The 16,280-nt window shown below is 46.3% G+C and overlaps 1 protein-coding gene across 1 annotated transcript; it reads right to left on the bottom strand.

The window, feature by feature from the left end:
- Nucleotides 1-32: 32 nt before the first annotated feature.
- chrnb2 (cholinergic receptor, nicotinic, beta 2) lies at nt 33-14,216 on the bottom strand. Its single transcript, XM_061234716.1, has 6 exons — nt 13,937-14,216; nt 9,514-9,659; nt 8,984-9,028; nt 7,336-7,445; nt 3,244-4,345; nt 33-1,729 (listed from the first exon to the last, which is right to left on the bottom strand). Exons 1-6 carry the CDS (start codon nt 13,977-13,979, stop codon nt 1,577-1,579), a joined length of 1,599 nt encoding a protein of 532 aa, XP_061090700.1. The 5' UTR covers nt 13,980-14,216; the 3' UTR covers nt 33-1,576.
- Between the last annotated feature and the right edge of the window lie 2,064 nt (nt 14,217-16,280).

The following is a 16,280-nucleotide window of genomic DNA, read 5'->3' as shown; positions in this document are numbered from 1 at the left end:
CACTCCCATTAGAAAACAATCTGCAAAGGTACTGGAACTGAACCTATGGTCTTTATTAGACTGATACTATAGAGAGAGGCAGAGCAGCTCTGGTCCTCTTTGACAGAGGAGGGGCGGGCGGGGAAACTCAGCAGCAACATAGGATGGAATGAAGAGATGGATAGAGGGAGAGACGGAAGGAAAGTGGAATGAAGAGTGAATGAGAGTAAGGCAATGAGATTGAGAGAATGAAACATATATATAAGATATTTTGAGGGGAGGGGAGGAGAGGAGTAAATATATTCATATATTTATTTTATATAAAATATATTCATGTATATTCAGGTGGAACCTTTTTTTTTTTTTAAACAGCTGAACAACATAAGACTAAATAAGACCGTGCTCCATATGACTCATGGATGCACAGCAGTAATGCACTCAGACGCTCCTGTTCTTCAGAGGCACTGGACAGAGGGCCTAAGGTACTGCCACATGAGACAAGACAACCAGACAAACTATTCAATTGTGTTGTCAAAGATTAAAACTCTTAGTATAGACAAAAACATCCCTTTAATCCCTTAATTCATTTATGCTATTAATACTCACAGGCGTCTTGGCACTACGACTCTGTTGAACGAAAGTAACAGAGCATGACTCGATTCCAAACTGTGAAGTTTCCTTTTGGAAGATTGCCAGTGATTAAGACTAGGCCGGGCTGTTCCGATGTACAGAGACGCATACAACCACACGTGCACATGCACATACTCACATACTGAATTTACAAACAAATCTTGCTACTAATGTTTTTGCAAGATTTATTCCTTATTCGTTTATTGCTGTCGCAGAATGTAAACCTCATTGTTCAAACACCATGGCTTTCTCAACGTATACACATGTGTTTGTGTGTGTGTGTGTGTGTGTATGTGTACGTGTGGATGTTCACTTAACATCACATTCCTGTTTATTTTATATTACTATACAATATTTGACCATAGCAATATCTCCCTAACAGGAACATATCCCTTTATATGCTAACACATAGAAATGTCCTAATGCTACAATATACTTGATGCTATACCATGTTATGTTATATTATGATAAAGAATGGAAGTTTTTTGGAGAGGTGGCTCAAGAAACAAACTGAAATGCATGTTTGTCCTTCTCTATTGTTTTGATTGGCATGTGCAGTTGTCATTCAAGAGACCCCTGAAGCTGTTGCAAGGTGTGTAGCATTTGGGCAGGGAATGTGTTGGTGTCTTCATATCCCTGTCTGCTTCGAGAGTTGAGTGTGATTGGCTGGCATAGCAGTCAATGAAGTAAACAGGTGTGTCCTCTTTCCCTGACTGGCTTATGCTGCTGTCTCTCAAAAAGGAAGAGGTGGGGATTGGAAGGGAGGACTCCCCAAAAGCAGTATGCTTTCTGTCTTCTATTTTTGCAAGTTTATATAAACATAGCTGGGCGTGGCAGTCAATAAAGCCAGGTTCATGATGAGTAGAAATCACTTTCGGCAGGTCTCTCCCTCGTCCCGTTGTCCCCCAGTCCGATTTGGATTGGCTGAGGGCAGTTTTCCGTCTATGAGGCCGGAAGCATTGATTGGTCAGCCGGGTGTGTGGGTGATGGTCTTGGCTGTGTAGTTCTGGAAGAGAGGCTGTAGGAACATGCCCACAGTGCCAAAGACGCAGACAAAGATGAAAATCCAAAGGAAAAGGCGGTCGATCACCATGGCAACGTACTTCCAGTCCTCGCTTACCTGAGCAGGGGTGAGAGAGAAGGTTAATATGCACACAGACTGATTCTGCAACAGTGGGAGTCACTTCCTGACCCCAGTGTTGGCTCCAGGAGAGGAAGGGATTTAATGTTGTTGGCATGGAGATTAACTGTAACCATGGAGACCATGGTCATCTGAATGGACAAGTGTAGGCAAAAGCAGTTAATTAATTCTCTGAAGACACAAGTCAATACTATTTTCAGTCCCTGCTAATGAATTTGGTTTTCCTATCACCAGAATATTCATCAGTAGACATGCCTAACATGTATCCTAAATGACTGGCAGTGTGACTTAAAGCACTTGTACACATGATGATGCTGATTGGAATGACAACTAAACAAGGATAAAAGGCTCGTCGCTTCTGAATATTCATAAGCATCTGCCTGTGGAGGGACAATTTTTGGGTTCAGTAAAAAGGACAGACGTTCGAATACAAAGCACAGTGCATCTCATATCACAACAAAAATGACTTGAACAGGCCCGGCTGTAACCATGAGAACAGGTCTGAGAGGCATCTGGCAGATCGTGCCAATGCACAAATGCAGATCATGGAGGCTGTATCAGGAGTCAGGCTCAGCAAAAATGACCACCTACTCCACTACTTCATCTACTGCTGTATATACAGTATGTACCAAAATCATACTCATTATGTGCTCATATACTGTACACAAAATGCAGTCCGCGATGTGTGTAAATATGAATCATAATAAAATCATAATACATACTGTAGTAATAAAAAAATCGAATAAACCCACACTACAGGTCTACGAGATAGGCTACTGCGGTGCTGTAATGCCACAATTCATCCAACCATTCATTTGTTTAAAAGGGTCATATAGTAATAAAACTGTCAAAATGAAACTCAATCACAGATATGGTCAATAAGAGCCATTTTGCATTTGGCACTCAAATCCTACACCATTATATCATGATGTATCGCATAAGTATGGAACCAGGTGTGAGAATTTTTCGGTTATTTTACTTTTCACTTTGCCCAAGCGATACACAAACTGCAGTTCCCAACATACTCAGATGTCACTTGGAATTGCATAATTAACCCCACAGAAGAAAATTTGTTTGACAGCAAAACCTTAAAATGAATGGAACTGCAGCCAGAATCATGCTTTGAGCGTCTTCTGAGCTGTGCCAATACAGCTCAGACTGAAGTGACACGTCTGAACTGAGGCAAATTGTAGAAAGAGGAGTGTGATGCGTTCTGATGCTAACTTTGTTTCCTACAGAACTTGCTAACAAAGCAATATCCTTAGACGGGGGCCAGCAAGAGGTCATACAGCAAACTAAATAGAAGATATATTATGAGAAACTTAGAAAATGTGTTTGATTTTGGGCATTGGTCATAGGGCCCATTGGTGAGTGGATGAGAGAAGCACACACACTTCTCCTGCCGGCAGCACAGCGTTGACTCCAGGGGCATAACTGGTGACTCTAAAACGAGGGCAAAAAAGGTAAAAATAACATGCAGTAAAAAAACTTACACTCCGGTCGTCGTCCTCACTCTTCATGTGGTTGGCAATGAACCGCACCCCTTCCACTGCCTCCTCGAACCCAGGGACGGCCTGCCCCAGCAGGGCGTGTGTGAGGGCGGGGCCCTGCTGCTTGCCCCGGGCCAGGCTGGAGGACTGGAGGGGGGCGGGTGCCCCTTCCCGACCCTCCCTGAGTCCGTTCAGTCCGTCCGGGGAACCGGCCCCGCCGCCCCCCAGCTCGCCCCCCAGCTGCTTGACGGAGGCGCGGTTGACGTAGCAGGTGCAGGGGTCGGGGCTCTCTTTGGGGAAGCCCATCCCAGCCAGCCCCAGCCCCGCCATCACCCGGGCCCCCGGCCGCCCCCCGTCCCGCTGCTCCTTGGCCCTGCGACGGTGACGGAGCCTCTGCCGCTCGCAGTTGTTCCGGGGCTGCCGCATGAACAGCAGGGCGGGCAGCTTGTCCAGGAAGACCAGCTTCACCCAGGGCGGCATGGTGTGGGTGGTGGGGGAGCGGTGGTGCACGTTCAGCACGCACACGCTGGTGACGATGGAGAAGGTCACCAGCACCATGGTGAACATCAGGTACTTCCCCACCAACGGGACGTCCAGCGAGGTGGGCGGCACGATCTTGGAGATGAGCAGCAGGAAGACGGTGAGGGCCAGCAGCACGGAGATGCACAGGGTCATCTTCTCCCCGCAGTCGGAGGGCAGGTAGAAGACCAGGATGGCCAGCGAGGTGATGAGGATGCAGGGGATGATGAGGTTGATGGTGTAGAAGAGGGGCTTGCGCCGGATGATGAAGTCGTAGGTGATGTCCACGTAGGTGGTGTCGGCCGGGTTCTCGTTTCGGCGGCCCGGCAGGGCGATGATGTCCCACTCGCCGCTGGGCGTGAAGTCGTCCATGCTGGCCACGTCGGTCTTCAGGACTAGGTCGATCTCGGTGCGGTCGTAGGTCCAGGAGCGGAAGCGGAGGGTGCAGTTCTGCTGGTCGAAGGGGAAGTGCTTGACCTCGATCTTGCAGGCGCTCTTGTAGATGGCGGGAGGGAGCCAGAAGACGCTGCCGTCGTGCGAGACCACCGCGTTGGAGTAGAAGGACACCTCGTACATCCCATCAGCACTACCAAACCGCAGACAGATGGAGACACGTCAGAACACTCCGCATTTTAACATATTTTCCTCCACATTAAATACCATGATATCCCTGAAAGTTGAATTTGATAAAATTCTTTGAAATAAAATTTCATTTAATTTGTTCATGAGTCCTCCGCAAAAAAAAAAAAGTGCAAGCAAATGGGCCAGGTATGGTGAGGTTGAATGAGCTTTCAGGTACGGGTACAAATTGTACCAGCCCAAATATCAGACATGTACAGCCAAATATTCATACTCCTGCTTTCACTGATCTGGAGCAGATCAGGCCCCTGTAATGACTACAGTAGCTTCAAGGTCTGACCCTGACCCCATAGTGAAGATCTGGGAGATTAAAACCAGGAGCTGATTCAGGGTGACACATTTTCAGAAAAAAAGCCTAACTAGGGACGGGAAACTAACAATTGATATAATCTCTCTATTAGCTACATGAACATAGTGTAAACTGGCAGCAATGATGCTATGCTCTGTCCAGTCAACAAATATATTATGCTGTACTTGGAAGTCTAGAGGCAGTCAGTGCTCCACATGCATACAGTGGTCCAGCTGAGCATGAAACTGTTAGGTGTAGGGTGTAGATGGTTCTCCAAATGCAAGCATTCAGTCATTCAAGTGTGTCCATTTTATCTTATCAACACCAAACACCTTACCGACCAGACAGGTCGTTCTCAGGTTTGTAGTGGTTCTCCTGCAGATAACAGGGATTGTAGAACTCATTTGAAAACTGAGGTAAAGATGCGCTCTTCAGATATATGATTAATGAAAAGTGCTCCGAGCACTTTATTAGGAACATTTATTACCCCTACTTATTCATGCAATAATCTAATCAGCCAATTGTGTGGCAGCAGTGCAATGCATGGGGAAACAAATGTAATCTAAGTGACAGGGTAACAGGGTGGTTTGAGAAACTGCTGATCTCCTGGGATTTTCACACACACTAGTCTCTAGAGTTTGCAAAGAATGGTGCAAACAAACAAAAATACAGTGAGCAGCAGTTCTGCAGACAGAAAAGCCTTGTTAATGAGAGATGTCAGAGGAGAATGGCCAGACTGGTCAAAGCTGACAGGATGGTGACAGTAACGCAAATGTGTTATGCAGAAGAGCTTCTCTGAAGACAACGCATCATAACTCTAAGGATACGCTACAGCAGTATAAGCCTAATTAAGTCTAATAAATACTTAATAAAGTGCTTGGTGAGTGTATATAGATATATAGATATAATTTTAAACATTATTATTATTATTCTGTCCTTACAGACAAGTAGTACCACAGTACCTTTGAAGCATGTGGGGGCAGCCTATAGTCTAGTGGCTAAGTTGCTTGACTGGGGCCCGGTAGGTTGGTGGTTAAAGCTCCTGTGTAGCCAACTGTTTGGCAAGGCCGTTAACCCCACATTGGTCCTGGGGGGGATTGGGCCCTGCATAGTCTAATCAAATGTATGTCGCTTTGGATAAAACGTCAGCTAAGTAAATGTCATTTAATAATGTAATGTAATGTGGGACGTCTAGGGGGTTGTAAGTAACTGACTTAAGGAGGGTTTCACACTGGTGCAGAAACACCGCTGAGTGAAGCAATTACCCCAGGGAGCAGTGGGCATGCCCAGAGACCAGCTTCATTAGCAGACACGAAGCAGTGCACGTGGGACTCAGGAAGACAATGTGAGAGACAGGTATGTCAGATAAGGGTGGAAAGGGCACTACGGTTACTGCTGGACAGGCATGGAAACTCAGCACTGGCAAACGACCGCCCTAATTAGCCACGATCAGTTGGCAGCATGTGTCATTTATGTGAGCCCGTTCCCGTAAGGCCAAAAGATAGCTAAGATACTGCAATCAACAAATACACTCTAATTTAGAGGCAAAGAAATGGCCTGGTTGGCAGGTATGGATACACCGGGGAAGTAGTTTGATTAAATGAACCAGTCTGATTAAATGAGGTGGACTGGACTGGAGTTTTTGGGTAATTTTCCTGATGCATGTACCAGATGTTCCAAGAAATCCATGAACCGTGGAATAATCCATTTGGAATTGACTTCACCTCAGAAGATATATGCACTGACACTCATTCAGGGGAACCGTGATAGCACTGCGCACAGGGAGGCCATGACAGAAATCATTCAGGTCAATCCGGCCGCTACAGCCAGGAAGTCAAATACTTAGAGAATTAGGCTAAGTAGGGTGGATAGATATCACCTAGCAGATAAGATAGCGTACTGTATGTAGGTCACCTGAGCAGGTATGGCAGCAGTTATTTCTTTGCATAATCAAGTTAAGCTGCCAATTGATGTCATTGCGAGCAATGCGGCCACAGCGGAGGGGCTTAGGGTCCAGTGTCAGTGACCAGGTAAGGAATTAAGAGAACTGGGCCTCCAGCTAAGAGGCTGCCCTTTTCGATTCCCTGTTTGCGCCGCCAAGCAAAGGTGCTTAACCTGAATTGCTCCATTGAATATCCAACTGTGAGATGAAAAGATGCAAAACAGCAAGATGTGTAAGGCAGTCCAACAGGCAAATAAATACAAAGCATATGCAGTCGGGACCTTGTCACGTGAGAGCGCAGCGTCGGAGTGAACGTCACTGTGAACATGAATACATTACATTATTGGCATTTGGCAGACGCTCCAGTCAGGGAGACAGGGTATGACATTAGGCAGGTAATGCTGAAACGGGTTCGCTCTGCTGGGCAGACTCTCAGAGATAGTGACAGCGGAGGTACTTTTATGTTCTTCACAGATCCAAAATATACCCTGACAATACGGTAATGTTTTCTTTTGGTACAAATGAGTACATTTTCCAAGAAAAAAAAAGGTCCAAATAAAGTATATATTGTAGGCTAGGCATACAATTCCATGTACCTATGGGCTACCACCCCAGCGACAAGTATCTCTACCTTCTCCGGCATTTTTCACACCTTTATTTCTGAGAGCGCAGCTAAGGGGTATGGAGAGTCAGACAGGGCACTCACTTGTTGTACAGCACCACATCGGGCAGCCAAATGTGTTTGGAGGGCAGTCTGACCTTCAGCATCCCATCGAACTCCTCCGGGACCCAAGTCAGCCGATAGTCCTGCCACTCCTGAGGACCAATCACACCCACGGGAAGATCGGCAGCCATTAGAGCACGGCTCACAGTACAGCGAGCGTCACTCAAAAGCTTCGCGCAGTTAGCGGCGCTCCCATCGCTCACAACACAACAACAGGAGTGGAAGGAGCACTTTCTGAATCGAACCATAACTGCCATAAGAGTAGCAATACGGGGCCTAGCTGTTGTGCGATTCCAGTGAAGTAAACTCCTTTGACCTGCCTAATAGAGTAAGCGAAGTTGCAATCTCCTCCAGTTCACTCCGGCAGGGCGTTTTTTTATGGCTGTAATTGCGTTTTTTGTGTGGTCTGAATTGGCTGGAGGTCCGGGTGTCCTTGGCACTCCCCAGTGTCCACTCATAGAGCTCGTAAAACATTGATGGCCTCTCCCTGTTCAATTATCCCACATCAATCAAGCTCTGGGCTCTGCCTTCAGTCTTCCCCCGGCTTCTCGACCTCAACGTGAGGACGTAATGCACTGCTCTGTGTGTGTGTGTGTGTGTGTGTAAATACACTCAAATGCATGTTTGCTGGGTTGAGATTAATTAAACAAATGAAATGTACAGTAACTGCCATTTGATCTACAATGGGAAACTAAAATGTGTGCTGGCTCAATTCTAAATGCTGTGTATCTGTGCGTCATGTGGGTCTAAATCATAGGTGCGGTGCCTAATTGTGTATTAAACTCACTACAGTGTTGTGGTAACTTCAATTATACCTCCTCCTCTGCCCCCTGGCCAACATTTTAATAAAAACCACAGTAACACTCTACCCCACTCAGAGTCACTGCTAACACCCTACCCCATCCAAAGTCCAGTGTTAAATCAACTCTACCCGAGTTTATATGGGCCCAATGGGGACCACATGTAGACTGCAAGAGATCATTTTCACAGAGAACCTTTTTGCTGTGTGCTATCACCTTGCCCCACTGAGCGTCACTGTTGTATCACAACCACAACCTGACACAAGGGTTCAGAAGATTCAGAATTTGTTAACAAACCCAGCAGCCATACATCAGTCAGTGTTCTACCGGGGTCCATTCCTCCTCACAGGTTAGGCAGGGTTCTACAGAGCTCCATTCCTCCCAACAGGGTTCTACAGAGCTCCATTCCTCCCCACGGGGTTCTACAGAGCTCGATTCCACCCCACAGTGTTCTACAGAGCTCCATGCCACCCCACAGTGTTCTACAGAGCTCCATTCCACCCCACAGTGTTCTACAGAGCTCCATTCCTCCCCACAGGGTTCTACAGAGCTCCATTCCATTGGTCAGTCAGTGTTCTATAGAGCTCCATTCCACCCCACAGGTCAGTGACCACAGGGGCAATATAAGGCAGTGTGAGGATATCTGGGAGACGAACAACGGTAATTCATCACAAGGGCTACAGTTACAGGCTCATTCAGGTGTAACAGGACAGGCAGCCTTGGTCCACTGGTCTGGAACAGAACTGCATAGGGCTCTAATCAGAGGTCATGCCAAAGATCGGCAGCAAGTCAGATCAAGACAAAAGGGAGGGTGATTGGAGAAGACTCACCTGTGTTAGCCAAACATTTGTGGTCATGACCTGTTCCCTCTCATTCTGTAAAAGGAATTAAAAAAACAGTTAGAGCTGATGGCTGATGTAACACTATACTTAAAGTACAGGGACATGTCAACTAGCCGTGGGCTGGGGAAGGTTCAGAACGGGCTGCAGTCCTGGTCCTGGAGAGCTGCAGTGTCTGCTTTTGTTTTCACCTGAAAATCAGTTCAGGCTCACATAATCAAGTAATGGGAGTGAACGGGGCTATCGACAGTTTTAATTGGCCAATTAAATACTGGCTAACGACAAAAGCCAGTAGATCCTCTGGCTTGCGAGGATTGCTGACGCAGCTTAACAGGCCAGAAGGTAAAGATGACTGTGAGTCTACACACGGCAGAGGGTGCACTGCTGGGATCGGTAGGGATGTGCGTTGTTACCAGCTCAGTGGATTGGCGGTACAGGTGACTGCAGTGTCACCCAGGCAGGGCACAGACACAGCGGACCGCAACGCAGCACAGTGTAGATGGCATCACTCTCTCACTCACCACACTGATCAGCTGGGCCAGGGACACCATCAGCTGCACCGTCACCAGCTCCGAGCCATTGGTCGCCGGGCGGATCAGTTTGTTGTAATGGGCGGGGTTGAGGAGGTGCTCCACCAATCGCTCCTCGGTATCCGCCGCAAGGCTACCTGCAACCGGACACAACGGCTCAGAGAGTCCCCGCCCTCGGTACACGCTGCACATACACACACAAACGGGTGCAACCTCCAAAGACACGAATTCAATAAGGCCAGGTCCAGAGCCGTTTGCGAACGACACTGCGTGACCCGTTGCCTCCAATTGCCTTTTTATTAATTTCGCAGCCAATTACCACTCTGTGGAGAGCTGCATCGATACCATCGCATTAACCCCAGGCAGGCATGGAGCGTGCCAGCATGTCATATTAAAAGCCAGTTATGTTTCGATTGAATATACACACACATTCCAGTTCTGCAGCAAGACTGGCCCTGTTTATTCACAACTGTCAAAACAACAGGGTGGAAATTTGACCCGATGTTAGAAATGACGTAAAATAGGACAGTGAGAAGCAGAGGCTCTCCCTCTCCCCTCGATCGTCCCTTTCTCACACGCTCACTTGCTTTCTCTCACTCTCGCACCCATCCTGTGTTCAGCGAGCAGAAATGATGGCTTCAGAGGCTGGATCAATGAAGGCTATAATCATGCCCCATAACCTCCCTCCCTCTGTCTTTCTCTCTCTCCCTTTCTCTCTCTCTCTCTCTCTGTCTCACTCTCTCCATCTCCATCTCCTTCCCTGACACAAACAGCACAGATACCAGGGCATCCCCTATTACCACCGCTGCCATAAATCCAGCTCTGCGAGTCGCTGCGGGGGAGTAAGCGCGTGTTCGCATGGGGGCGGGCACACGCGGGACCGCTCGCGACGGGTCCTGCGCTGTCGCAGATTAGCGCCAGTGTGTAAGCACAAACACCTACGCCCGACGACACAGCCGCACCAAGCCGGGCCTTTTCAATAAATCAGGGCACTCGATGGCCGTCCGGAAAGGCTATAAAAGGAAGCCTTCCGACGTCACCCTAACGCTGTGACAAAGTGCCTCTCATTCATCGGTGTCTGTCAGTCACGTGTTGAAGCGGAACTCCGAGCTACGAATGCCGCAAACTTAATGTAATGTTAACGGTCCACGATCGTGGTCCATTGGGTTTTAGAGCGCGCTTCAGTCTTCAGTCCTCCTGGAGCGCCAATGACACCGCCCTGTGGATGGCTGTGAAATGCATCCCAGAAAATCGATAGATACACAAAGAGAAATGGACTAAGAGGAATTGCAACATATACAGATTGAATCATCCTGTTCAGAGGTTGACACGTTCTCTGCTCCCTCAAATGGCGCTAGGAAGGGCGGGATATGCCAAGAATCTCCTGGCCTTCAGTGCAGTGGGGACAGAATTTGGCCGCAGCGGAAACCTTTATGCCAAAATATTTTAAAATCAATGAAGCACCGATGGCAGCCCCTGAAAAAAAAATGCAGCCGGCTTTAGACCGATGGCAGAGGCATGAATAATTGAATGCAGCTTATAAATCAAGGGCATAATAAGTTGTAGACAGACTATAAAACCAGGTATGCCATTTCTGGTCTACTGGGAGTGTAAGTATATTCTTGAATAATATTGCTCTGAAGTATTTACCTCATTTGTTCAAGTGTCTATTTGATGTGCACACATATTTTTCTTGAATCCACTCGATGTATTCATTGTGTCTTTTTATAGAACCTGCTCAATGAACTAGGTCAGGGTTAGCACAAACAGCAGCAGGATTTTTCAAGGATATAAGAAAACTTAATAATGGATTGTACTACAATCAGCTTAAACAGGCCTGCCCAATCATGTTGCTGTACATTTTCATTTCAACCCTAATTTGGTACACCTATTCATCTACTAATTAGGAGTTCAAGGACATCTCTAGATCAGTGATCATCAAATCACTGTCATTGAGGGCCAAGAACTGATGGTTTCCTCCCTTTACCAGGGAGTCAGGTGTGAGACAGTCTGGCCAATCAGTAATAAAAGATAAACCAGGGTTGGATTTGCATTTGAGGGCATTTCCCTGCTCTAGAAGTTGAATGTGGTGTGCACTGTTATTGTTGGAGTGAAAACCTACAGTTGGTATCTCCAGGGACAGGGTTGAGCGTTCCTGATTTAAACCAAGCATATCCACTAGAGGCCAATGGGTATCAAGTCCTCTGAAGAAGCTAAATGCTGAGAGGCATTTACTGCTCTGCCACCTTCAGCAGGCCTGAGGTGTCTGGCATGCTTCTCAAGTCAAGCCAGTTAATAATCATTGCTTCCATTTTACATACAAAGCATTTTTATTAAACAGAGTACATAAGGTAGACATCTTATAAATTGTTATTTAGCTGACCCCTATGGCGACTTATAGTTGATTAAAATAGGCAGGGGACAATCCCCCCTGGAGCAATGTTGATTGCGAGGTTAGCTGTGCAGGTCTTTAAGTGGCTACACTGGGGCTTGAACCACCCACCTTCCAGGTCGCATTCATGTATCGTAGCCACAAAGCTACAGGCTACCCCCGCTAACTGGAATCTTGGGGTTGAACTAGACTGCTCAGTTCAAAATAGAAGGCCTTGCTGTTCTTACAATTTTTCATATTGTGTAAAACAAATACTGACAATAGGATGTTGTGAATGGAACTATAAGTAATCCAAGTCCCACTCTGAAATTCAAGTATGAGCGAATCAGTTCAGACGCCGGTGGTCTTACCCGTCCATCGAATGGACATCCTTCTGATTATGCTGACAGCTGTTACGGTAATAGCTGCTCTATTCTGAAAAAGTGCCCAAACGTCCTTGAATGTGCCTGCAGAGTCAGTGCGTGTGTGCTGGCCAGGTGCCAAATTGTTCCTGTATAAATAGAACAGAAGACGATTCTCTTACAGCCCTGTTCGCACTCTCTCTATTTTGAATTCTTTCAGTGTTTCATGTGCCGGAGGTGTGTGTGTCTTTGGAGTACGCTGAGTGTGTCACCAGTCTGTCTTTTTTTGTGCCGGATAAATATTTTCATAAAAATTGGAACGACTCCATTACCTTGTTAAAAGAAGGTTAGCAATATTTCTGAGTATTGTCATTGTAATGGATGACTCCACCACTGATCCTCATCCATAAAAGCTGTGAAGCTGATGTATAGAAGGTTAACACAATTACAGTGCGTCCCCAACTGCCACTTGCATTGATTTTTATGGAAATGTCAGTCAAGTCATCTGCAAATTGCAGGCCCCGCTTCTTCCACCTCAACACTTCATAATCACCAGAGACATTCAGCATTTTAATGAACGACAAACTTCATGTATAACGCGCGAAATATCAGTCGCTGTACTGTCTCAAGCAGAGAAAAGTATTTCTCCATGCGCCTCTTGCTATTCAATACTTTATTAGCTGAGTACCAGAGTGATTCCGTCGCAATGGCAACCTTGCTCTCTCCAACCCCTACTTGTTTGCCCCTCTCGTAGCACGGATCGCACATCTGTCCTGGCTCTTTGCTGGAGTTAATTAGCGGAATTAGCCTGGCGGGATCTCACGCTACACACAGAGGGCCTCAATTGATTTGAGCAAGCCTCTGCCACTAGGTCATTTCATGATTTGCAATTATTAGGTACTTTAAACGCGGGCGTGCGTGTGTGTGACGGGCACTTTTCAGATTTAGTTGGGTCAAGTTTGATAGAGGTGACTGGGCTACCTACGGTGAAGGCGCATATAACCAGTCGCGCAATTTCTGCCACTTCCATCTGTGAAACATTTCTAAGATGGCAGAGAGCAGCTCACATACCTTGCCTTCCAATTATTGCTTTCATTTCGGTTTTTTGAGCAATTATACTACCGTCATCAAAATGAAGAGCGGTTGCTCATGCTAAGCTACATTTCAAACATTGTTCTAAAGAATGTGGCTTTTAAGAGACAGAGAAAATATGCCTGCTGTCCACAAAGATTATATTAATGATCTAATACCTTTACAATAACAGGTACAGTTCTGTATCGAGTGAGGAAAGAGAGCAAGGTGTAGGCTATTCAACCTACACATAGGCAGCCTATATGAAGGTAACATTTATGAATAAATAAACAAAATAGTGTAACTCGCTAATTCATATCAATTATATAATTCACATTCAATCACTATCAGCATGAAATGAAAATAATCAAATATGCTATATTATCCCCAAAGGAAAAGCCCTAGATATTTGGCCTCCTCTTTCTTTTTCAAACTACATATATAGCTATCTTGATATCCTTTCATTGCATCTAGTGGTGCTAATACGTACACAAGAATTACGCCTATCTGTCGCTGCCAACATCCACATCGCTACAAGCCGTGAGAAAAGAGCATCCTTATCTCTCCATCCGTCCATCCATTAAATAACATCGATAAACAAGTTACTCACTTTTCACAATGGCGAGGACGCAAAACAGCATCCACGGATCCATCGCCAAGAAGATGAGTGCACATTCGCCGCGGGTGAAATATTTAATGGTCGCGCGTATCTATAGATGTCCGCATATAACGGCTTTAGACAGAAGCGATGTGTCCTTTTTTCGTTTTATTCGATGCATGCCATGGCTTCATAAGTTATACTTGGTCGAACCATTCGTTCCCCTGTAGCAGGAGTAAAATCTCTCAACAGAATTCGGGTATGCCGAGTGTACTCGTGTTGTGCTAAGCGATGCGACGAACTAGAAGCGCGAGTGAGTGAGGAGGTGGGGGAGGATGGGCGAAGAGGAATACCTCAGTATTCCCCATCAATCCGCGCAATGCCGTTCGGTTTGTTTCCTAATTTCATTCAAAAACTAGAAAGAAATTATGAAAGGTATTATATTCATATGTTGCCTCTCCGCGTATTTTTTTAAGAGACCGTAATTCAATGTGACAACACAAATATATATTGTTTCTCCAATTCACACGCTGCAATACATTTGTATTATCTTGTTCAAGCAGGAGTTATGTGCCTTTTTAGAAAGTCTCCTCTTTTATGATTTAATTCAGTTATGCGTCTACTTATGGGGGTGTTGGCGCTGCCGTGGATGCAATTGAGCGAGTAGTTGGACATCAAGTCGCATCATTTACGGCAAAAAAGAGGGGGCGGGTGCCACAGGGTCGGTTGCTGGGTTTAGTCACAGTTGGTATCTCTCTGTCATATGTGTCTGTCTGCGTCTTGATCCTGTCTGAATGTGAGTATTAAACCGTTTTTTCAGCACCATCTTGTCCTTTTCAACCGGTGGTTTTCCACGCATATTCACACTCTGGTGTAATCACATTACATGGATTACAGCGCCGTAATCTTGATATCAGAGGGGCCTCCTCTATCTGTCACTCATGCCCTCCTCCATCAACAGGAGGAGATCAGATGAGTTGCCAATGCAAAGATGAGACAGACGAGGAAGGAGTGTGAATTAGCAAATAAGATATGCGGCAGTACATATTGATGGCAGGTGAGAACAATAAGAGGTCAGACATAGGTAGACTTTATTGAAATACAGTATGTGGTAGGTGTAACACAACAGACAGGGTAATAGTGGTGAACATGAACAGGAGGAGTGAGTAGTAAGGATGAGTATAAAGACATGTCATTGAAGGAGGAAGAGAGGGGATGCTTAAAGAGAAATATGAATGGTTTAGCGTGGGAGGTTATGTTTAAGGATGGTGACGGAGTGGGAGGAGAGAAAAGGAAATAATTTAGGACAAGTCAGGGCGAGTCAAGATGGAACCAGAGTATATGAAAATAAATGTGCGTGATAATTTCCCACTCCTCTGTCATTCTCCATCTTTCTGCCTCTTTTTCCTTCTCTCTCTCTCTCTCTCTCCCTCGCTCTCTCCATACACAGCGGATGAGTTGACCTGACAGCGTGCCTACTCTGTATGGTATGCTCTGAGTCTTTCGATGAATAATTAAAAAGCTGGGACCCCCACAAGTGCCTCTCTTTCCCCCCTCACAGCCATCCTCTCCTCTGCCTTTTCTCCCCTCCCCCCTCCTCCCTCCCTCCCTCGTGCTGACTCTGCTGATATACTGCGACAGCCTGACACACTGACTGACTCCTACAGATGTTGCCTAAGACTGATCGATCAATTGCTTGATTAACAGATGTGAACTGTGTCTGAATTCACCGCCGGGCTGACGTGGAGACTGATGGATCAGCGGACCCCGCAACGCACGTCACAGCTGCTGGCACCAAGCCCCGGCTCGCGGACAGACAGACGGACGCTCCCTCTGACAGACAGAGAGACGGGCTGGCTCTCTGACGGGCAGGATGGCAGATGCAGATGCCTTGCGGATCGGGGGGGACTGACTGACGGACATGCTCATATAGCCCTGCGCTGTTCTACCCTCTAGCTCATCTTGACCTAGTTAGTGCTATGAATAAGAAACCACAGGAAAAAGAGAGAAATGCAGGAAGAGGATGAGAGTGAGGATAAAATAGGAGAGATAGGGTAGATTTATACGCAGTGCTTCCTGGATATGAAGTAGGTTTTTTAGTATGGGCAAAGCCATGTATATTGGGGACAGCTTAAAAATGGTGAAAGTATTTAAATTCCAGAAGTGTTCACTGGCCGTTACATACGTGCCTGTGTATGTCTGTATGTGTGCATATTTACTGCATTTTCATGACCCCTTTTAATGTTGATGTCTATCTCATCTCCGTTCTCCCTATCTCTCTCCTGCTCTCCTCTTTTCCCTCTCTCTTCCTCTCTCTCTCCCCCTCTCTCTCGCAGTTCCCTGTAGAAATTGCCCT

Source organism: Conger conger, chromosome 1 (genome assembly GCF_963514075.1).
Source record: "Conger conger chromosome 1, fConCon1.1, whole genome shotgun sequence".
Taxonomy (NCBI): domain Eukaryota; kingdom Metazoa; phylum Chordata; class Actinopteri; order Anguilliformes; family Congridae; genus Conger; species Conger conger.
This window is presented reverse-complemented; position numbering and strand designations above follow the sequence as displayed.